General features: G+C 46.0%; 1 protein-coding gene across 1 annotated transcript in view; it reads right to left on the bottom strand.

The window, feature by feature from the left end:
- The window catches only part of LOC138287420 (membrane-spanning 4-domains subfamily A member 15-like), a 182,062-nt gene that overhangs the window by 12,634 nt on the left and 145,659 nt on the right, over positions 1 to 23,769 (bottom strand). The window contains exon 7 of the mRNA XM_069227836.1: positions 9,031 to 9,156. Within this exon, the coding sequence (XP_069083937.1) occupies positions 9,031 to 9,156 (126 nt within the window). The remainder of the gene's footprint in view (positions 1 to 9,030; positions 9,157 to 23,769) is intronic.

The raw sequence follows: 23,769 nt of genomic DNA, 5'->3' as shown, positions 1-23,769 counted from the left end.
ACTCCTTGAGTCCTGAAGTGCTGTGTCACTAACGTCCATGAAATCCAACTCCGCTGGAAGTGCAAGGATCCAACACTTTGCACTGATGCCGCCGAAAATCAATCAATCAATCAGGGATTTGTAAAGTGTGACTTTTCACCCATGAGGGTCTCAAGGCGCTGGGAGGCGGGAGGGTGCTGAGGATCAGTCGAAGATCCAGGTCTTGAGGTCCTTCCTGAACTGTGACAGGTTGGGGGACTGCCTGAGGTGGATGGGGAGGGTGTTCCAGGTCTTGGGGGCGATGTGGGAGAAGGATCTTCCTCCAGCTGTGGTTTTCTGGATGCGGGGGACATTGGTGAAGGCCTAGTTTCCAGAGCGGAATTGTCTGGCTGGGGTGTAGAAGGAGAGTCTGTTGTTGAGGTAGGCTGGTCCGGCGTTGTGTAGGGCCTTATAGGTGTGGGTCAGGAGCTTGAAGGTGATTCTCTTGTCGATAGACAGCCAGTGTAGGTCTCTCAGAATGGCGGAGGTGTGGCCGTGTCATGGGGCATTCTTGGTGAGACGGGTGGAGGCGTTCTGGATGCGTTGTAGTCTTTTCTGGGTCTTGGCAGTGGTTCCGGCATAGAGTGCATTACTGTAGTCGAGGCAGCTGCTGACAAGGGTCTGGGCGACTGTCCTTCTGGCTCCCCCTCACCTCCACAGCTCCACAGCAAGGACCCAATGCCTCGCACCGAGGCACTCCTTCGCTCCGCAGCCCCAGAACCAACGCCGCATCAGACCCACCGACTCCTCAAACCCCGACTCCGTGCAACAGTTTGTTTCCTCATTTTCACAAGGTACTGTACATGAGGGTCCATGCAACTCCGTGACCGGCGCCATTGGTGTCGGATTGTTGAGAACGACTCCGTCATAAAGCCGTAATGTCACGAAATCGAAGCATTTGTGTTTCTAAGCGCTATATTGAAGTTTAATCTTTTAAAATTCATAACTTTGCTTGTGAATGTCGTTTTGGTCTTGTTTTACTCAGATACATATTGGCTATTTTTCTAACGTTGTGTTAGTCATTTTGTGGTGTTTTCACTGTGTAACTGTATGTTGGTACAAATACTTTACACATTGCCTTTGAGATAAGCCTAACTGCTTGTGCCAAGCTTCCAAAGTGGTGAGCAGGGGTTAGCTTAAGTGTGTATTTCCGTTGTCTGACTAGAGTGAAGGTCCCTGCTTGGACAGAGCGCAAACCGACTGCCAACCAGAGACCCCATTTCTAACAATACCAACAAAAAACACATTTAGCCCTCACCCTCCTTATTGCTTGGGCCCTGTTACCTGTGCAACAATGGTGACTAGGCCCTAATGCTAGCAAGGCAAATGCACCCTATGTTCTTTTTCATAGTATGACTGCACTGTGGGTGGCTCCTGTGCTGTGAAACAGGTAGCAGTGCACTAAAGAAGAAACATGCCTTCTTACCAAGGTACCCGCTACCTGAAAGAAATTTAAATGTGTGCAATAGTTAATCACTAAATATACAGGCTGTTTTTGAGCCATAGTAGGCTTTAAATAATTGAGTCACTCATTTACTCTTTTTGATAGGTAATATATGTGCATTAAAAGGAGCACACCCTGTTAGTGGACATATATAAAAACAGTTACACTAGATATAGTCTGACTGTGTTGTAGGGACTCTCGTATCTCAACAAGACTGCTGGATTTGGGGTGGCAGCACCTCTGCTTGTAGGTGACTGAGTCACTCCCACACCAATTGCCAGCTGTCGACCCATCCCCCTAGCAGCACCTCACCCAAACCCAAACAGTAAAGGTGATTTGTGTCAGTCTAGTGCATTGAACTCCGAAGACCCTCAGAGAAGTTGTGGTGAACAAGCCTTACCCTTTTCTCTCTAAATACAATTCTCTTACACACACGTGGGCAAGAAAGGAGATGCAGGACAGTTTTCCATACATTTATTGAAAATACTTCAATCTACGATAAAATGTATGAGCTGCAATGATTAGGATAGTGAGGAATAACAAAATCAGTATGGTGAAGATCAGAGATGTAAATATGAACAACCCGGACATGTTGTAATAAACACGAATATATAATTCCCACCTAAAGCCTATTCTCTAGCGAGAGCATGGCAATGTAAGCCTAATATGTCCATGCAGTGGCCATGAAAAGCACAACTCACCCCTGTTACCTTATTACAATGTTGGGCCTCCGGTCTCCAGATCAGGCTCGTAGAGACACAAAGGCTGATGTCGGCTGCAAACTGACATGCAGTATACATGGAAAATCCTGGCTGGAACCCCCTCTCAAGCATCCCTTTGTCCTACAAAGTGTTTCTATAAGGAACATGTTTTGTTCTTGCAAAATAATCTTGACGTGGGTATGTACCTAAGTGTTAGACTGTTTGCGCAGTCTTGTGACGGCAATAAAAAAATGTTATCCTGTGTTCTTTGCATTCTATTCTTGTCACCCGGGAGCAGAACACGATGAAAATATGTAATGCATAACACTGATAGTGACGCTCTTGCAAAATAACAACTGATTATGAAAATTAAAACATCACCACTAAAACGAGCTTCGCTAAAATGAATACATGAAAACAGAGCATATTATATGGGTGAAAGGGCACAGCCCACAAGCCTAAGCATGCCAAATACTGTGCCCAGACAAGAAGCTAAAAATGGACCCATAAAAACTGCTTAGTATTAAAATGAATATTTTTAAACCACTTGTTTTATCTTTAACAGTACTGTGCAGCAGCCTGTTTTATACAGTGTAATACAATTTTAAAATAATGACATTCATAATGCTTTCTGTCACAGACTGGGACCTCATAGCACTAAAAATAAGTCACTATTCCTCACTGCACCAATCAGAGTTTAATTATCTCACTATGGTCACACATGAAGATATCTTCAGTGATCACATTAGCCAACTGAAGTTTCATATGTTAAAAGAGTTTCCCTTCGATTCGTTTAACTTTCATTTATTTTTCATTTGAGGTGTGTGTGTTTGTTTTTATAAGCACTTACCCCGAAGGTGGAAAAAACCCATTAAAATGCCAATTTTTCAATCTTTCTTTATAGCTATGTCTTTGACCCCGTCTTCACACTCACTGCCCCTGGCCCATGCCACTCAGTAGTACAGTCCTCACACTTTAATGGACTTTAACTGCTGCATACAAATGAAGCCGCCTACAAACATACCTTTGGCTCTTCCAGGCAGTTAGACCTGACAGCCTTAGGGTGGTCATCCACCCAAACTTTTTGCCTGCCTCCCTCCACTTTTCTGACACTGTTTTTGTTGGTTTTAGGACTATGCACACTTTACCACTGCTAACCAGTGCTAAAGTGCATATGCTCTCTTTCTTAAACGTGGTGACATTTGGTTCATACCCAATCGGCATATTTAATTTACCTATAAGTCCCTAATAGGGTGAACTACATGTGCCCAAGGCCTGCAAATTAAATGCTACTAGTGGACCTGCAGCACTGATCATGCCACCCACATATGTAGTCCCTTAACCGTGTCTCAGGCCTGCCATTGCAAGGTGTGTGTGCAGTTTCACTGCCACTTCGACTTGGCATTCAAAAGTACTCGCCAAGCCCTAAACTCCCCTTTTTCTACAGCCAAGCCACTCCTAAGGTAGGACCTAGGTAACCCATAGGGGAGGGTACTCTTTAGGTAAAAGGCAGGATATGTGCCTATATGTTTTACATGTCATGGTAGTGAAAAACTCCTAAATTCATTTCCACTTCAGTGAGGCCTGCTCCTTTCATAGGCTAGCATTAGGACTGCACTCGTATACTTTTTGAGTTGTAGATTCTTATCTGAAAGAGATAACCAGGCCATATTTAGTATGGCCAGAATGGTAATAGAAAATCCTGCTTATTGGTGAGGTTGGATTTTATATTACTATTTTAGAAATGCCACTTTTCTCTGCATTTAAAAATCCTCGGTGCCTTACAGCCTGTCTCCAATCAATGTCGGGCTGGGCTGTTGACAGCTCCCTTGTGCATTTCACCCACACAACCACAAACACAGGACGCTCAGTCACACCTGCACTCATCTGCATATTGAATGGGTCCTCCTGGGCTGGAAGGGTGGAGGGCCTGACACTTACATTTCAAAGGCTAGTGGCCTGCTCTCACACAATGGACTGCTTTGCTAAGAAGGTCTGCTGCCCTGCTTTTGCCCTGCTGCCCTATTGGCCTCTGACTTTGCTGAGAAGGACTCTGCCTTCCCCAAAAGTGCTCTCCAAAGGCTTGGATTGAGCTTGCCTCCTGTTTTCTGAAGTTTCAGGCCAAAAAGAATTAATCTCTTCAGGAAACTCCTTGTGCGCCGAAAATTGATGCAACGCCTGCCGAAATTGATGCGAAGCCTGCATTGTAACTGAGAAATCACATCACAGCAGACTGGAACGACACAGCCCAACTTCCCGAGTGGAAATTTGACGCAGCGCCTGCCTTACGACAGAAAATTTGATGCATCGCCTACAGGATCAATGCACCACCAGTGCCTTCTTCCAGCGCATCAAGGATTTTCCCCCCATCATCCCTGAGTGTCAAAATATTCCTGCATCGCAGTGAGGAACCAAGTCTGAGTGTCAAAAAATTATGCAAGCCCCTTGCAGCGTGGAAAGAAACGAAGCATTGTCTGTGTTGCGCTGGAAGGTCCGACGCACACCTTATTTTTCCACACATCTCCTCCTCTGTAGTCTCTGCACGTTGTTATTTTTGACCCATGCCAGGTACTGCGTGTAGCAAAGAGACAACTGTTTATTTCCAAGGAATAAGACTCTTTTAAACCTCTCAAAAGTGATATTTCAATTTATGCTTATGAACCTTTGTCATTTTGACCTTATTTTATTCAGATAAATATTATCTATTTTTCTAAATCTGCGTGGTGTATTTTTGTGGTGTTTTCACTGTGTTACTGTATGATTTATTTTACAAATACTTCACACATTGCCTTCTAATTTAAGCCTGACTGCTCAGTTCCAAGCTACCAGAGGGTGGGCAGAGGATAATCTGGATTGTGTGTGATTTACCCTGACTAGGATTGCAGTCCCTACGTGGACGTGGGTATATACCTCTGCCAACTAGAGACCCCATTTCTAAAACAGGCTATCTTCATTTACAAGTAATTGAAGATCTATCTGCACCTTCCCTGAACACACTGACGGCAACCAGGGGGGCACGCCTCACAGTTTTAAGACTTATATCCTGACTAGTTACACTGAAATGTTATGTCCAGTCAGCAAACCTGGCCAAATAAAAAAGGGCACAGGCAGGAACACTTCCTCTCTTGTGTGGGGCCCTTTATCTCAGCCCTGAGGTGTAGCCAGGAAAACGTGAAAAAGTGTCCACTGCAAATTGATTCTAGGGGTAGAGGCCCTCCCACTCGGATCTGGAGCCAGCATGGCCAGTGTGGGTCTAAGGGAACAAAGACTTTTCCTTTCTCACGCCTCCCTTTACACTAAATTATGATTGGCTGGGCTTCACCTCTGTTGCTTTCAAGTTAACAAAGGTCCTGTGCCCACTCCAAATGTCCTTCGTGAGCTGATAAGGCTCACATTCCGCGTATGCATCCCATTCTATCACAGGTCTAAGTCATTGTCTGTTCTGGGAGAAGTATTTACACCTCATTAAGGACAAGTACTGACTGGGCAGCATCTGGCAGCCTAATTAGGCTCCAGGAGCATCAAGCATGGAAAAGGTGACCTTTTAAAAGTTACTTTTCCAACCACCCTACCTTGTGGATAGCAAGGTGTACTTAGTGGTGACTTATTACCATTTAAAAGCAGGGTTCCACTGCTGTCAAAAAGGGTTATTTGGACATGTTTGTTAGTTGGATTTAAAGTTGCTGTAGTCAACCTACTCAGGTAAGCTAATCCTGTGTATGACTCAATAGGTACTGCAATACACAGGTGAAATCTAACTCAAAGGCACAAGCGCATTTTCTACATCATATATTACGTCTATTTAAAGGAAGAGTACTCCCTTTTAGCAGGGGTAAAGAACACTGAGTTCCAATGCTAGCAAAATTGGGGTCTGGAATAAATATAAAATTCGGGGGTGACCATGCAGACAAGGGAGAATTGCTACAGTACCAAGACAGTCAGATGAAATATGCTACTATACATTGAAACAACAGCCCAATTGAGAAGCAAACAGGTTCTGACTCCTGGCCATTTTAGAGAGAAACTCGGAGATGTCTCTTTTTCTTTGGCCTTTTTTCTTAGCGATGGAGTCATTGAATGTGCTAATGCACAAGAAGGCTAGCAGGAGCGTGATAAGGCATCACAATTATACACATTCAGTATATATACATGCCGATTATGCACTTATTTATGTTACAGATGCACTCAAAGATATAAGGGTGCAATCAAATATTTAGATTTGCTGAACTGTCAGACCTGCAGGTCAACAAGAACACATCTTGTTTGCTATGACCTTGAACATCCAATGAATCACAATTTTAGAATTTCCCTGATGCACCACTTCAGTGATAGGTGGCAATCTTTAGGTATTTGTGCATTAAAATATAGCATGAAATAGTAAATTACATAAAAGATCAGACTTTGCATCAAAAACTATGGGTGTTTGTTCTGATCCGCCCAGGTAACAGAATGCAAAGTATTTTTGATGCTGAAAAAAGGGCACATATCCAGCATAAAACACCCTTTACGCTGGAAAGTAAATACTCTGAAACACTTTGCATCACTTTATTTCAGTGCAGGATCTTAGTAAATCTGGGTCATGGCTGTCACGCAATAGAACGCTAAGGGCCATATTTATACTTTTCGACGCACAACTGCGCCAACGCAGTTGTGCGTCAAAAAATGTAACGCCGGCTAACGCCATTCTGAAACAACATGCGGGCGCCGTATTTATTCAATGACGTTAGACGGCGTTAGCCGGCGCTGCGGAGTGGTGTGCGTCAAAAAAAATGACACACACCAGGCAGCGCCGGCGTAGGGGAAAATGGAGCTTGGGCGTCAAAAAATGGGGCAAGTCAGTCTGAGGCAAAATTATCGCCTCAACCCGATTTGCGCCATTTCATTTTGACGCCCAGACGCCATTAACATGACTCCTGTCTTAGCAAAGACAGGAGTCATGCCCCCTTGCCCAATGGCCATGCCCAGGGGACTTTTGTCCCCTGGGCATGGTCATTGGGCATAGTGGCATGTAGGGGGGCCCAAATCAGGCCCCCCATGCCACAAAAAAAATATATATATATACTTACCAGCACTTACCTTAATGTCCCAGGGGTGGGTCCCTCCATCCTTGGGCGTCCTCCTGGGGTGGGCAAGGGTGGCAGGGGGTGTCCCTGGGGGCAGGGGAGGGCACCTGTGGGCTCCTTCCGAGCCCACAGGTCCCTTAACGCCTGCCCTGAGCAGGTGTTAAAAAATGACGCTAACGCGGGTAGATGTCATTTTTTTTTACCCGCCCACTCCCGTGCGTCATTTTTGCACGGGAGTGTAAATAAGGCGCACAGGCCTGGGAGTCATTTTTTAGACGGGAACGCCTACCTTGCATATCATTAACGCAAGGTAGGTGTCCACGCTAAAAAATGACGCAAACTCCATGAACTTTGGCGCTAGACGCGTCTAACGCCAAAGTATAAATATGGAGTTCGTTTTGCGTCGAATTTGCGTCGCAAATCCGGCGCAAACAGAGTATAAATATGGCCCTAAGTACGCTGATGTCAACTTTAGTGAAGCATACCGACCAATAAAAACAACTTGCATTTGAGAATGTGTGATAGCAGCTCTAACTGCTTTTGACTGAAGAATTCAAAGAATAACTTGAATTTCACGATAATGTAGCCCCCAATTACAAGGTTAGGGATACCACTGATCATGAGAGATCTGGCGACATTGGATACAAGGTTCCAAGCTTGAGTAACACTGGACATAAATTTATCTGGTGTGATTCCACACCCGAAAAACCCAATTAAAACAAGGGTCTGCTAGACAACAACTTGAGTCAAAAGCACTGCCCAACCCCAACCCTGCATGTGGGATCATGCAATACTCCTCGATACACCGCAGGAGTCCAGCAAGCTCACCAAATCCACAGGCACCCTCGCCTCCAAACTGCAACCTGTTGTAGCTCCACATACCCGGTTATTCTAGAGCAGTTCGATGAGGGCATGTAGCATTGCCTGGAAAAGTACTTCTACGCTGGGTGTCGATTTAATCATTTTTAGCTTCAATGCACTGATATATTCATAAATGATATTTAGGGGGAAATATTCATGTCAAACAATATTTTTGTTGTCGCTCTTCTAACATATAACCATTCAAATGATCTACAAATTCCTTGGTTCCTCTATAGATGAGTTCTCCTACCGCTTATCTCACATGATTCTCGCCTACTCTCATGCTTTTCTCTGCTCTTCCTGTATCTTTTCCCCACCTAGCGGAAAATTGCTGGATGATAAGAGATACTGATCACAAAGTTACATAAAATGTGGCTGTGTGCCTTGCCATCCACAGATCCAAAAGACATCAAGATCGTAGACACCAGTGCATAACACCTATCTATTCCAAACGTCACCTACTCGCAGTGTACCAGACAGTTTTTAAAGATCTTGTGTTGGATCCATAGGACCATCTTTTCTTGCTCCACACTTACTGCCCTAAATTGCTTCTTTCTGCGATTTCATAATCAGACCAACTTCTCAGGACTGCAAAATATTGCTATCTTAGAATGAGTAGTCGAGGAGCCTTGGACCAGAAACCTAAACTCAATAGTACTGCCAAAAAACCATGGAGAGGTTAACCTTTCAACCAAAACTGAAGACCTGGATCTGTAATGGACTCTCCGCACCGTATATATCCTGCTGTCACTCAACCACGAAAAGACGCCACATATAGCAATAGTGAGTTATACAGATCTTTTTAACCCTTAAAAGAAGTTACTTTAGAAACTATAGACTCTTCTTGAAAGGAGCTGCTTTTCTTTTGCGCATTTTTTATATGGGAAACTACCAAAACATTAGTGGATATTTAGAAAGATGATCATCAGAGGTTAGGTGTTACCTGACTTTCCATTGTGTCACCAGAGCAACAGACCGACTTGCATCCAAATACAGAGGTGGAAAAGGCCAGGCAGAACTCCAGTACCGACAGAATGAGCAGCACGGAAACAACGCCTTGTCGGACACTCTAAAATTGAATAAAAATTAGGAATTATGACAGACAAGCCACAAAGGAATTCACATCATCTTTGGCTCTTATGCCCCCATATAAGTGGACCGTTTTTTAATTTTTACTTGAACTTCATCTGAGCCAATATTTATGTAGACTTTGCATTGTCCTTGAGTAAATGCACAGGTTTCAGCAATATTTACAAAGCCACACAAGGCTTGATTTGCATGGCCAGGGTTTGCTTTGTTAAGAAATGTAACGCAGGACAGCTGCTTGAGTTACAATACAACTTAGCAGGCATTCTAGGGGTGAAGCATGGAGTTTGGTGCATTCCCAGATTTCCAAAGATTTGTAAACCTGGGAATGCATCTGTTAGACCTGACAGCCTTAGAGTGGTCACCCCTAACTTTTTGCCTGCCTCCCTCCACTTTTTGGACACTGTTTTTGCTGGCTTTTAGACTCTGCACACTTTATCACTGCTAACCAGTGCTAAAGTGCATATGCTCTCCCCTTTAAACATGGTAACCTTGGATCATACCTGATTGGACTATTTAATTTACTTATAAGTCCCTAGTAATGTACACTATATGTGCCTAGGGCCTGTAGATTAAATGCTACTAGTGGGCCAGCAGCACTGGTTGTGCCACCCACTTAAGTAGCCCCTTTACCTTGTCTCAGGCCTACCGTTGCAAGGCCTGTGGGTGCAGTTTCACTGTCACCTCGACTTGACATTTAAAAGTACTTGCCAAGCCTAAACCTCCCCTTTCTCCACATATGTCACCTCTAATGTGTGCCCTAGGTAACCCCTAGAGCAGGGTGCTGTGTGGGTGAAAGGCGGGACATGTACCTGTGTAGTTTACATGTCCTGGTAGTGTAAAACCTATAAATTCGTTTTTGCACTACTGTGAGGCCTGCTCCCTTAATAGGCTAACATTGGGGCTGCCTTCATACAGTATTGGAGTGGTAGCTGCTGATCTGAAAGGAGTAGGAAGGTCATATTTAGTATGGCCAGAATGGTAATATCAAATCCTGCTGACTGGTGAAGTTGGATTTAATATTACTATTCTAGAAATGCCACTTTTAGAAAGTGAGCATTTCTTTGCACTTAAATCTTTCTGTGCCTTACAACCCACGTCTGGCTGGGCTTAGTTGACAGCTCCTTGTGCATTCACTCAGACACATCCCAAACACAGGGTACTCAGCCTCACTTGCATACATCTGCATTTTGAATGGGTCTTCCTGGGCTGGGAGGGTGGAGGGCCTGCTCTCACACAAAGGACTGCCACACCCCCTACTGGGACCCTGGCAGACAGGATTGAACTGAAAGGGGACCTGGTGCACTTCTTAGCCACTCTTTGAAGTCTCCCCCACTTCAAAGGCACATTTGGGTATAAAACAGGACCTCTGCCCTACCTCATCAGACACTTGCTGGAGAAGAAACCTGAACCAGAAACTACATCCTGCCAAGAAGAACTGCCTGGCTGCTCAAAGGACTCACCTGTCTGCTTTCTACAAAGGACTGCGGCCTGCTGCCTTGCTGAACTCTTGTCTGGCTTTGAAAGTGATCTCCAAGGGCTTGAATAGAGCTTGCCTCCTTTTCCCTGAAGTCTCAGGACCAAAAAGACTTCTCTTTTTCACTTGGACGCTCCGTGCGCCAAAATTTTCGACGCACAGCTTGTTCCGCGGTGAGAAAAATGCCGCACACCGACGCTGATCGACGCGACGCCTGCCGTGAGAGTGAAACTTAGACACGCAGCCCCAGCAGAACGACACGCAACCGGAAAACAAGCAGGAAAATCCATGCACAGACCCAGGACATCTGGTAATCCCCGTGATCCACAGAAAGAGACTGTCCGCGCTCCGGAAAATGACGCACGAGTTCCCTGCGTGAAAAATAACGACGCAAGTCCGTGTGTGCTGCGGAGAAATCGACGCACAAACCATTTTTTCACGTATCTCTTCTTCTGTGGCCCTCTGAGGAGATTTTCCACTCCAAACCAGGTACTTTGTGCTTGAAGAGACTTTGGCGGTCATTCTGACCGCGGCGGTTTGCGGTCGCCGCCCGCCAAGCGGTTCCCGCCGAAAGACCGCACCGCGGTCAAAAGACCGCGGCGGCCATTCCGGCTTTCCCGCGCGGCCGACGGCCGACCGCCAGAAGACCGCCGCCCGGCCCAGCGGAACAGCCCCTTCAGCAATGTAGCCGGCTCGGAATGGAGCAGGCGGAGTTGAAGGGGTGCGACGGGTGCAGTGGCACCCGTCGCGATTTTCACTGTCTGCTAAGCAGACAGTGAAAATCTTTGTGGGGCCCTGTTAGGGGGCCCCTGCACTGCCCATGCCAGTGGCATGGGCAGTGCAGGGCCCCCAGCGGCCCCACGGCACCCGTTCCCGCCATCCTGGTTCTGGCGGTGGACACCGCCAGAAACAGGCTGGCGGAAAGGCGGTCGGAATCCCCATGCAAGCAGCGCCGCCATGGCGGGTTCCCTGGGCCAGCGGGAAACCGCGGGAAACCGCCGGCTTCCCTTTTCCGACCGCGGCTTTACCGCCGCGGTCAGAATCGCCCAGGAAGCACCACCAGCCTGTTGGCGGTGCTACCGCCGCACTCCGCCATGGCGGTCATGGACCACCAAGGTCAGAATGACCCCCTTTATATCACTTTTCAGTGATATCTCTACAAATTCACATTGCAACTTTATTCGTTTTGACCTACAATTATCCTGATAAATTTTATATATTTTTATAAACACTGTGTGGTGTAATGTTGTGGTGCTATATGGTGGTATTGTATGATTTATTTCACAAATACTTTACACATTGCCTTCTAAGTTAAGCCTGACTGCTGGTGCCAAGCTACCTGAGGGTGGGCACAGGCTAATTTTGGATTGTGTGTGACTTAGCCTGACTAGAGTGAGGGTTCTTGCTTGGACAGAGGGTAACCTGACTGCCAACCAAAAACCCCATTTCTAACAGCATCAAAATGCTACTGCTTCCCAAGTGAGGAGTAGCCATGGCGCAAGGGTGCCTGTTTTGGCGCTAGGCTGCACACAGTGCACCTCCTCTAGGAAGCAACAGAAATGCACCATATCTTAGTAGCTATAGCACATTTCTGCCTTCTTCTTTTCAAGCAATGCAGCACAACATCTTTGCTTGCTGCCCTGCGTTGGATGTAAGATGAGTAAAATTGCGCCAAGTTTGCTGCAATTCAGAATTTCATCCAAAGGTGTCACTTCAGTGACATATATTGATTATCAGTGATGTTTTCATTGGTATCAAGGTGACACTGAAGCAGTATATTATTTCATATTCTACTGGATATGACAGTTATAGAATGACATATGCTTAAGTGCAGCTAGTGCTACCCTAATGTCAGAGGTCATCAAGGCAATCGCATGAAGAATAAGCAACAGCGTTCTAAGAGTTTTCCTTACTTCCTATTGGAGCTTACTCTTGGTGTCTGGCTATCCCAGATTGTTTTTCCCAGCTTTATATGACTTTTTATTTGAACATATTAGTCTTCTTAGACTGGTTCTTGAAGGGGAAGGCCCACTGCACCTCTGACTGATGACATGTCTAGGTCATCCCATCTGTCTATCTCTCCTGAGTAGCCTGGTCTGACCTGAGAAGGTCACTGAGGGACTGAGACATCAAAGGTTCTCAGTTATGTAAATATTAGCCATTAAATCTCTCATAACAATGTTCAGGTTTTATATTTGACTAGCCCGCTTTAGTCAAAATAAATGCCCCACATTTATGGCCCAGAGTATATTTAGCAAACACCCCCCCTTGCATTCTCCACCACCAACACCTTCAAGGAGCTTTTTTACTGCGTGGGCCCATTCTATAGGTTGCAGTCAGATATTTTCTGTGTGACTGAAGCCTGTTTTCCAGTGAAAATGAAATTGTTGGTGATACAGTGCTAGGGGCGGGAGTAATTTGCGTACTTCTGTGTAGCGTAATCACATGAACTACCCAAAAATGCAGTGAGATTATGCAGAATTATGCAAAAAAGTAATACTGCATGTACCCCTATTTACTTAGTGCAAATATGTCCCCTTGCATCCAAAATGGACCTAGGTTTGCATTTTGCTCTAAAACTATTGTGCTAAATTCAACAGAACATAAACAGCAGCAGAAGGAGACCCTCGCGCTTGCTTAATGTGCTCCTGCAGTAGGATTTTTACCCCACAGATTATTCTAAATTACGCGTCACAGAGTAATGCGAAAATGACCGAAATGAGTATGGTGTAATTGAAATTCCACCCAGTGCTATTCAGTCCTTGTATAGGGGCAACTCAAATTCTCCCTACGGGGTAATTCTAAAGAACAAATACCCCTAAGCATTGCAAACAAAGAATCGATTGATCGATTGTGATGCTTCACCTTATTTACAAGATGTTTTTTCTTTTTTTAAATCAAAGAATAGTAGAGGATTTCCATTGCGCTTTCGCTGGTTAAGAACAAGATTATTATTTTATTTTTTTGTAACCCGTTTCGGTTGTTTCCCCAGAACTCAAGTGTAGAGAAGGAAACGGACCTCAGTAATTAAAACATCAACCCCCACTCCCAGTCATATTCCAGAAATAGCTGAATAAAATAAAACCCTTAATTTACATATCACCTCCACAACCTCCAGGGATGACTTTCTTCATTTCATCATTCACACTGTATCATTTGTGCTCTGAATGTGCTCGTTTGCAAACTGTGAATTGAACTTGCTTAAAGCAATCATTCTGCCTAGACAGAATTACTAAAAAATGAATTACTCCATCCCAGATTGCTTTAATTTCTGAATTTTGAGTGAAACCCCTGCAACCAATGGCCTAGAGCAGTGGGGGCAATTCATAGGAAAGAAAGACGCGTCAAATGCCTCATGTTATGAATTTCATTATAAATATATATCAGACAAATACCTTTAACAATTAATTTGATTTGTTACCTACTGAAAAGCCTTTGTACTGGGTTGCTATTTTGAAGGTTTAAAAAAGATATGATAACATTTTTCGCAGATTTCCTAACTCAGACATGATTATTGAGCAGATTGCATTCCGAGCGTAAATAGATAATTACGCCCTTTCTCGCTATTATATTTTTGATGCTCACTGTACGATACTCCTTTTGAGTTGGAGATTAAGTAAGGGGTACCTGCCCATTGAGCAGGTGTCTCTAATCTGCATTTTCAAGAAATATGTTGCTTTGCATTTGAAGGCTGATCCCGAACGGTGCTCTTAGTACTGAATAGTCATGATTAGGTCTCACCTACAGAGAGCTGTACCTGTACATGGCAGACCTCATGTCACCAACCCACATATGTGTGCATACATAGAAATAGTGGGCTTGAGGTCCATCCCATTCAGCCATTGGCTACTGTTTTTAGGTTTCGGCTCTAAACGGCGATCATGCGTAGTCTTGATTCAGAGATATGCTGTATCTACATGGTAAGCTTTAGTCGGCCCACAGCTTTCCCATTTGCAGGCACCATTGTCGCTCCATTTTGCAACATCCCCATTCGTGAAAAGCATGCATATGTCATGCCTTTTCTGGTGTTCAGCCCTCCCCAGAGCACCAGCCAACTACTGTTAATGTACGCAGCACCCATTTTTTAGCCATTGTTTGGGACTACTTTTTTATTTTGTTTTCAGTGGGTGATCGGTCCCACCGCACATTAGGAGCATTATTGTTCCTGTCACTCAGTTTTTCATATGGATGCTTTCTTTTCCGTGCCTCACAACCTGTTTTCTGCTTGTTTCTTGCCTTCTGTTTGTGCCTTTCTGCTCATTTTTCATTGCCCTCTGTTTTTGCCTTTCTGCTTCTTTCTTGACTTCTGTTTATACCTTTCTGCTCGTTTTATGCTCATTTCTTAACCTCTGTTTCGGCTTTGATACTTTTGTATTGCTCTTTGTTTCTCCTTTATGCAAAATTTTTCCCTCTGTGTCTGCCTTTCTGGTGGTTTTATGTTCGTTTTTAATTGCCCTCTTTTTCTGCCTTTCTGCTTGTTTCTTGCCCTGTTTTGTGCATTTCTGCTAATTTCTTGACTTCTTTCTTTGCCTTTCTGCTCATTTTCTGCTCTTTTCTTTATCTCTGTTTCTCCCTTTCAGCTTTTTTATCACCCTCTGTTTCTATCTTTATGCTTGTTCAAACTTGTTTTTTGCCCCGTTTATGCCTTTCTGCTTGCTTCATGCCCCCTTTTTTGCCTTTCTGCTCATTTCTTACCCTGTTTCTGCCTTTCTGCTGGTTTCCTGCTCATTTCCTACCCTTTTTTTCTGCCTTTATGTTCATTTCTTGCCCTCTGTTTGTGCTTTCTGCTCATTTCTTGCCCTGTTTGTGCCATTCTGCCTGTTTTCTGCTGATTTCTTGCCCCTATATTCTTCCTTACTGTTCGTTCTTTACCTGTTTGTGCTTTTCTGCTTGTTTCTTGACTTCTATCTGTGCCTTTCTCTTCATTTCTTACCCTCTGTGCCTTTCTGCCCGTTTCTTGTCCTCTGTACCTTTCTGCCTGTTTCTTGCCCTCTGTTTGTTCCTTTCTGATCATGTCTTGCCACGTTTGTGCCACTCTGCTTGTTTTCTGATAGTTTCTTCCCCTCTGTTTCGGCATTTCTGCTCGTTTCTTGCCCTCTGTCTCTTCCTTTTTGTTACTTTTAGGCCTGTTTTTTTCGCTCGGTTTGTGCCTTTCTGCCTGTTTCTTGTCCCCGTTTGTGCCTTTCTGTCCTTTTCTTGCTTCTGGTTGGGCATTTCTGATCATTTCTTGCCCTGTGTGTGCCTTTGTGCTCATTTTCTGCTTGTTTCTTCCCCTCTGTTTCTGCCTTTCTGCTCGTTTCTTCCCCTCTGTTTCTGCCTTTCTGCTCGTTTCTTCCCCTCTGTTTCTGCATTTCTGCCCCTTTCTAGCCCTCGGTTTCTGTCTTTCTGCTTCTTTTCTGCTTGTTTCTTGCACTCTGTTTCTGCCTTTCTGCTTGTTTCTTACCACCCCACTTGTGCCTTTCTGCTCGTTTCATGCCCTATTTGTGCTTTTCTGTTCATTTCTTGTACTCTGTTTGTGCCGCTTTGTCTGTTTGCTGCTTCTTTGTTCCCCTCCGTTTGTGCCTTTCTACTCATTTTATGCTCGTTTATTGACCTCCGTTTCTGCCTTTCTGCTAATTTCTTGTCCTGTTTCTGCCTTTCTGCTCATTTCTTGCTTTCTATTTCTGCCTTTCTGCCAATTTCTTACCCTGTTTGTGCCTTTCTGCTTGTTTCTTGCCCTGTTTGTGCCTTTCTGCTTGTTTTTTGTTATTATGCTGTGAGCTATATCCCTGTCCCCTGTTAGTTCTTTTCCCAGCCACCCACCCACCTGTCCTTTCTTCTTCACCCCCACCCACCCCTACCCCAGTCTCATCTCTACCCCACCGGCCCTCTTTCATGTCTGGATTTTACATCTCTTTCTGTGGCTTTTCAGTGACCCAAGAGCACTTAATCTTACATTGCAACTATCTGTGGGGCGCAAGTACAGATGCAATCTCGTTGCCGCTCTGTCCCATCCATGATCCGTCCTCACCACTGGAGCAGACACAGTTCACCATCCCCACCACACTCCAGTTCACCATACGTCGCCCACTACCCAGACTACTGACTTTGCCAATTACATTTTGTGAAAGGTTCAATGAGGCTTAAAGTACCCCCTATTATAACTTCTTCACTATTCTGACATGCTTTATATACTCATATGCATAGACTATATTTCCTTCTGTCCTATCCTGCCCCTTTGGTTATTACATGTTATGTTACTTGTCTATCACTGTTTCTTTCTTGTGGTGCTTTCTTTTGTCTCTGGATTCAGATCAGATGTCTTTTCCATGGTGTACTAATAGACGCCACTAGAGTCCAGCACTGCACTAGAAAGTCTAAAACACAAATCTAAAGCACAACAAATTATACAAGGTGGAATGGTTGGTTCAAATTACACCCATGACACCACTATATGAGGGTGTATTTCTCCGCCCCTTATTATATTTAGTATCCATGTGGGTTTTATCCTTTTGGAATTTACGATACAGTCTGTTATATACAAGATGTTTCCAATTTGTTATTTTCTGTCAGTTTTCAGTTTTTTTCCAATATTCGAAATATTGAAATTTTTTAAGCATGTTTTTTTGTCTCCTCGATATGCAGGCTCTTAGCTATATGCACCCTTTTTTTCTTCTTTTTGGTGATTGTTGTATTCGGACACCTGTTCTGCAGTTCACATTAATTTTTTGTACTGCACTATGAGCACAACTAGTGTTTTCTCAGTACAAGAGACGATTTTCAACGTTTAGAATGTTACTTGTCTTTGCCATTATTGTGGGTTCTTTTCTTTGTCTATTCCGGCTTATCTTGGCCGTGTCTACTGGCTATATCACATAATTTATGTGGACTTGACAATCACATTTCAAGATCTTTGTTCGTCCTGGAACTTTTGTACCTCACAAAAAAACTTTGGGGATATTAGACTATACCTATGCTTGGGGTATGTTGCTACTCTTTCCATTTTTTTTTCACTTTACCCTTTCTCATATGTTTAGGGGTTTTCTATTCGAGGCTTTCATATATCGCATGTTGGAACAGATATTGCACATTACTTGGTGGTGGTTACTTGGTGTGGGACTAGTATTGGGATCAGCCAGTTGGGACACTTTACATTTTTGATGTATTGCACGTGTGGCTGCATGTATCCACTGTTTTGTCGTTTTTGGGTGTACACAAGATACAATATTAGTAGCATGCCTGGCACAGGTTTTCAGATTTGGAGATTCAGGAGAATTAGATTCCCTGTTTATTGTCTTATGATTGTGGATATATATATATTTTTTCTTGTATGTCCATCTTACAGCCTTGAAAAAGTCTTGTTGACGAAACGCGTGTTGGCTGTTGTATCTCTGGACTCATGAGGGCTGTTACTTCTCTGAATTGTTTGGATGAATAAAAATCTCTGCCATACACTTACGTAGAGTTGGAACTGTGATTGCTACAACAGAACAAGGAATGGACTTTTATGACTATTGTTTTGTGCCTTGGTATAACAATATGTTGTTCAAATGTACGTTGTAGGTGCAGTTTGTTTCCATATTTGGTGGTAAGTTGCAGGGGATATAGGACTTCCCTACTACTCTCAATGCCTGCCTCACACTGCACACAGATTTCCACTTCATGCATTCCAAGGCACAGGAGACACAAAGCTAAAGAAAACTTTTGCATCTTTAACTTTATGGTCTTCTCTCCAACAGCTAAATCTATGTTGTCTTGCCAGTTTGGTGACTGGAAACACAGCAGGTGATTTACCACATAACAGAACCAGATGCTGTGACTTTCACCAGCGCCAGGTAGCTCTATTATTTATGTGGAACCACTCACATCACAAACCACACACTGAACTGGTGAAGTGCATCTTCCTTGATTTTTGCATTGCATAGCTTGTCTTATCACCACGTCTTTAGACTGTACAGCACACATGCAAATTAGAAAAAGTATTATAGTTTATCAAAGCATAATCCTTTGCACTAGAAGCATATCGTCCCAGTACAAAAAGCAATGCTTGGCATCACACACAACCAAGCAATTTCATATAAGGGTACGCACTCTGGAACAGAGCAGCCTAAGGTGCACCAGCACTAGGGGAGGGAGAAACAGTGCCATATCATAGTAGATATGGTGCTGTTGTCCTCTATTCCTTTCACACAACGCAGCAAAAGTGCAGCAACTGTGGTAACTGCATTGTGCTGATTTCGAGATTGGTGGACGGGTTACTCATTACAAACAGGTTGCATATTACGTCCACCTTATTACAAATGTATTATATTCTATGTTCCTCAGTAAATACACCCGTTTGTACTTCCAGACCAAGGACTCATAACATATAGGGGGTCATTACGACCGCCAGGGGTAATGTAGCGTCCGTACCACCAACAGGCTGGTTGTACGGAGGCCCTTATTACGACCGCGGCGGTAGCGCCGCGGTCGCACCGCCGGGGCCGGCGGTTTCCCGCCGTTTTAGCCCCGGCGGTGATAATCCGCCAGGTGCCCTGGGGATTATGACACCCCTACCGCCAGCCTGTTTCTGGCGGATTGCACTGCCAGGAAGAGGCTGGCGGTAAGGGGTGTCCTGGGGCCCCAGGGGGCCCTGGCTAGCTTTTCACTGTCTGCTACGCAGACAGTGAAAAGCGCGACGGGTGCAACCGCACCCGTCGCACAGCCGCAACACCGCCGGCTCCTATGTTGCTGCCTCATCACCGCTGGCCCGATGGGCGCAAACTTGGTTTGCGCCCAGCGGGGATGTCGTAAGGGGGGCCGTGGGAGTGCGGTCGCATTGGCGGCCGCACGGCGGTTACCGTTTGGCGGGCGGCGGTAGCTGCCCGCCAAGGTCATAATGACCCCCATAATGCCTACCAGTCTGAATGAAATCTGATGCCCAGATCGTGTAGCCTTGTTGTCTTATGTAACACTTCCTATACATTGATTTACACTCTTGTATGATTCTTTGTCTCTATAAAATATGTATGATTGATGTAGAGCACTCTGACACCTTAGATTGGGATGAGTAGTTGTTAGACTTTGGGTTGTTAGTTGACTGGGACGTGAGCCCTTGCTAAGCAGCAATCTCATCCTTGTCAGGTAAGGCACAAGCAAGCAAACCCCAGATTAGTCTCTGCCCATCCCCCTTGGTAGCTTCGCACAGAGCAGTCAAACTTAACTTAGTGGCAACCTATAAAGTATTTGTGCAAGACTTCAAACAGTAAAACAGTTAAAACACCACACAAAAAGAACCCACACCAGGTTCGACAAAGCAAGCAAAATGTAATGAATAAAGCAAGACCAAAATGACAAAAATCCAATCCGCAGACCCAGAATTATGATTTTTTAAAGAATAAAGGTGGCCATTCTGACCGCAGCTGTAAAGCCGCGGTCAGAAAAGGGGATCCGGCGGTTTCTTGCCGGATTTCCCCTGGCCCAGGGAATCCTCCATGGCGGCGCTGCTTGCAGCGCCGCCATGGGGATTCGGACCCCCTTCCCTCCAGCCTGTTCCTGGTGGTTTTTACCGCCAGGAACAGGATGGCGGGAACGGGTGTCGTGGGGCTCCTGGGGGCCCCTGCACTGCCCATGCCACTGGCATGGGCAGTGCAGGGGCCCACTAACAGGGCCCCACAAAGATTTTCACTGTCTGCTTAGCAGACAGTGAAAATCGCGACGGGTGCCACTGCACCCTTCGCACCCCTGCAACTCCGCCGGCTCCATTCGGAGCCGGCTTCATTGTTGCAGGGGCTTTCCCGCTGGGCTGGCGGGCGCTCTTTTGGAGGGCGCCCGCCGGCCCAGCGGGAAAGTTGGAATGGCCGGTGCGGTCTTTTGACCGCGGGCGGTCATTCGGTGGCCAGATATTGGCGGGCGGCGACTGCCGCCCGCCATTATCAGAATAAGGGCCAAAGTGTCAAATAGTGCCTAAAAGCATAAACTAAAAGCATAAGCCAACCAGTGAAATCTGGTCATATTAGAGTAGGTGTAGGTCAAAAGTGCAGACTGACCACGATAAAGCGTGAGTTGGATACAGTCCCAGATAGGTCCAGCTAAAGTTTTACCTTCTCACGTTTTGTGGCAAGATTTTTGTTCGCATTGGAGAGAGCTGCAGGGAGCAAGGAAAGTGTTGCGGTGATAGTTGGTGTGGTGTGAAGAGCAGGCCGGGAGTCGCAGAGCTTCGTGTTGGCGGTCCTCCCCTGCGATCGATGATTGCTGTGCAAAGAGTCAGGCAGGCAGCAGCTCACGCTGAGACAGTGTGGTCACAGTGTGATCGGGCCCGTTCACGGTTGTGAAGAGCCCAAAAGCTTGAATTAAAGAGCCCGTGACCCACACCCAGGGTCCAGGGCCTGAGGGGCACAAGTTGGGTGTCAGGAACCTGCAGTAGGTGGGGCCAGGTAAATGGTTAGGGAGCCTTTTATGTCCCTAAGGCTCAGATCAGGAGGCCAGCATACTAAGCCTTGGAGTCATTCTGGGCTCCTGAGTTTAAGATGAAGTTGCAGGCACAATTCTTTTTCCTCAGAAAAGAGTAAAGCAGGTCAGTACAGCAGTTCCTTCTGAGCAGCAGTCCAGCTGAGTGGCAGTCCCTGTTGCAGCACAGCAGTCCTTTTTTCTGACAGAGTATCCACAGGTCCAGAAGTGTACAGAAGAGATGGTACCTGAGGTCCAGTATTTATACCTGTAGAGCCTTTGAAGTGGATGTGAAGCGTCTAGAGGTTTCCCTTTGAAGTCTCCAGGCATCCTGCCTCCCCTGCCCTGGCTCCAGTCTAACTTCAGGGAGTATACAGCCCTGTGTGTGGTGGCAGGAAAGAGCCTATTCAGGTGTAAGTGGGGCTGTTCCCATCTCCTTCCTCCCATCCTGCTAGTGATGGCTGTAGGAAAGTACCATCTTGCCTGGCATGTTACCCCCATTTTTCACTGTATATATGTTGTTTTAGTTGTATGTGTCACTGGGACCCTGTCATCCAGGGCCCCAGTGCTCATAAGTGTGCCTGAATGTGTTACCTGTATAGTGACTAACTGTCTCACTGAGGCTCTGCTAATCAGAACCTCAGTGGTTATGCTCTCTCATTTCTTTTAAAATTGTCACTAACAGGCTAGTGACCAATTTTACCAATTTACATTGGCTTACTGGAACACCCTTATAATTCCCTAGTATATGGTACTGAGGTACCCAGGGTATTGGGGTTCCAGGAGATCCCTATGGGCTGCAGCATTTCTTTTGCCACCTATAGGGAGCTCTGACAATTCTTACACAGGCCTGCCACTGCAGCCTGAGTGAAATAACGTCCACGTTATTTCACAGCCATTTTACACTGCACTTAAGTAACTTATAAGTCACCTATATGTCTAACCTTTACCTGGTAAAGGTTAGGTGCAAAGTTACTTAGTGTGAGGGCACTCTGGCACTAGCCAAGGTGCCCCCACATTGTTCAGGGCCAATTCCTCGGACTTTGTGAGTGCGGGGACACCATTACACGTGTGCACTACATATAGGTCACTACCCATATGTAGCTTCACAATGGTAACTCTGAATATGGCCATGTAACATGTCTATGATCATGGAATTGCCCCCTCTATGCCATCCTGGCATAGTTGGCACAATCCCATGATCCCAGTGGTCTGTAACACAGACCCTGGTACTGCCAAATTGCCTTTCCTGGGGTTTCACTGCAGCTGCTGCTGCTGCCAACCCCTCAGACAGGTTTCTGCCCTCCTGGGGTCAAGCCAGGCTTGTCCCAGGATGGCAGAACAAAGGACTTCCTCTGAGAGAGGGTGTTACACCCTCTCCCTTTGGAAAATGGTGTGAAGGCAGGGGAGGAGTAGCCTCCCCCAGCCTCTGGAAATGCTTTCATGGGCACATTTGGTGCCCATTTCTGCATAAGCCAGTCTACACCGGTTCAGGGACCCCTTAGCCCTGCTCTGGCGCGAAACTGGACAAAGGAAAGGGGAGTGACCACTCCCCTGACCTGCACCTCCCCTGGGAGGTGTCCAGAGCTCCTCCAGTGTGCTCCAGACCTCTGCCATCTTGGAAACAGAGGTGCTGCTGGCACACTGGACTGCTCTGAGTGGCCAGTGCCACCAGGTGACGTCAGAGACTCCTTCTGATAGGCTCCTTCAGGTGTTGCTAGCCTATCCTCTCTCCTAGGTAGCCAAACCCTCTTTTCTGGCTATTTAGGGTCTCTGTCTCTGGGGAAACTTTAGATAACGAATGCAAGAGCTCATCCAAGTTCCTCTGCATCTCTCTCTTCACCTTCTGCCAAGGAATCGACTGCTGACCGCGCTGGAAGCCTGCAAAACTGCAACATAGTAGCAAAGATGACTACTGCAACTCTGTAACACTGATCCTGCCGCCTTCTCGACTGTTTTCCTGGCGGTGCATGCTGTGGGGGTAGTCTGCCTCCTCTCTGCACTAGAAGCTCCGAAGAAATCTCCCGTGGGTCACGGAATCTTCCCCCTGCTACCGCAGGCACCAAAGAACTGCATCACCGGTCCCTTGGGTCTCCTCTCAGCACGACGAGCGAGGTCCCTCGAATCCAGCAACTGTGTCCAAGTGACCCCCACAGTCCAGTGACTCTTCAGTCCAAGTTTGGTGGAGGTAAGTCCTTGCCTCCCCACGCCAGACTGCATTGCCGGGAACCGCGCCTTTTGCAGCTACTCCGGCTCCTGTGCACTTCCGGGGGAAATCCTTTGTGCACAGCCAAGCCTAGGTCCACGGCACTCTAACCTGCATTGCACAACTTTCTAAGTTGGTCTCCGGCGACGTGGGACTCCTTTGTGCAACTTCGGGTGAGCACCGTTTCACGCATCCTTGTAGTGCCTGTTTCTGGCACTTCTCTGGGTGCTACCTGCTGCTGAGAGGGCTCCTTGTCTTGCTCGACGTCCCCTCTGTCTCCTGCCGCAATTTGTGACATCCTGGTCCCTCCTGGGCCACAGCAGCATCCAAAAACACTAACTGCACGATTTGCAGCTAGCAAGGCTTGTTGGCGGTCTTTTGGCGGGCAAATACTTCTGCATGACTCTCCACGGCGTGAGGGATCCGTCCTCCAAAAGGGAAGTCTCTAGCCCTTGTCGTTCCTGCAGAAACCTAAGCTTCTCCTGTCCAGGAGAAGCTTCTTTGCA

This window comes from Pleurodeles waltl, chromosome 4_1, assembly GCF_031143425.1.
Source record: "Pleurodeles waltl isolate 20211129_DDA chromosome 4_1, aPleWal1.hap1.20221129, whole genome shotgun sequence".
Lineage (NCBI taxonomy): Eukaryota > Metazoa > Chordata > Amphibia > Caudata > Salamandridae > Pleurodeles > Pleurodeles waltl.
Note: the sequence above shows the minus strand (reverse complement) of the source record. Positions and strands in the feature narration are given on the sequence as shown.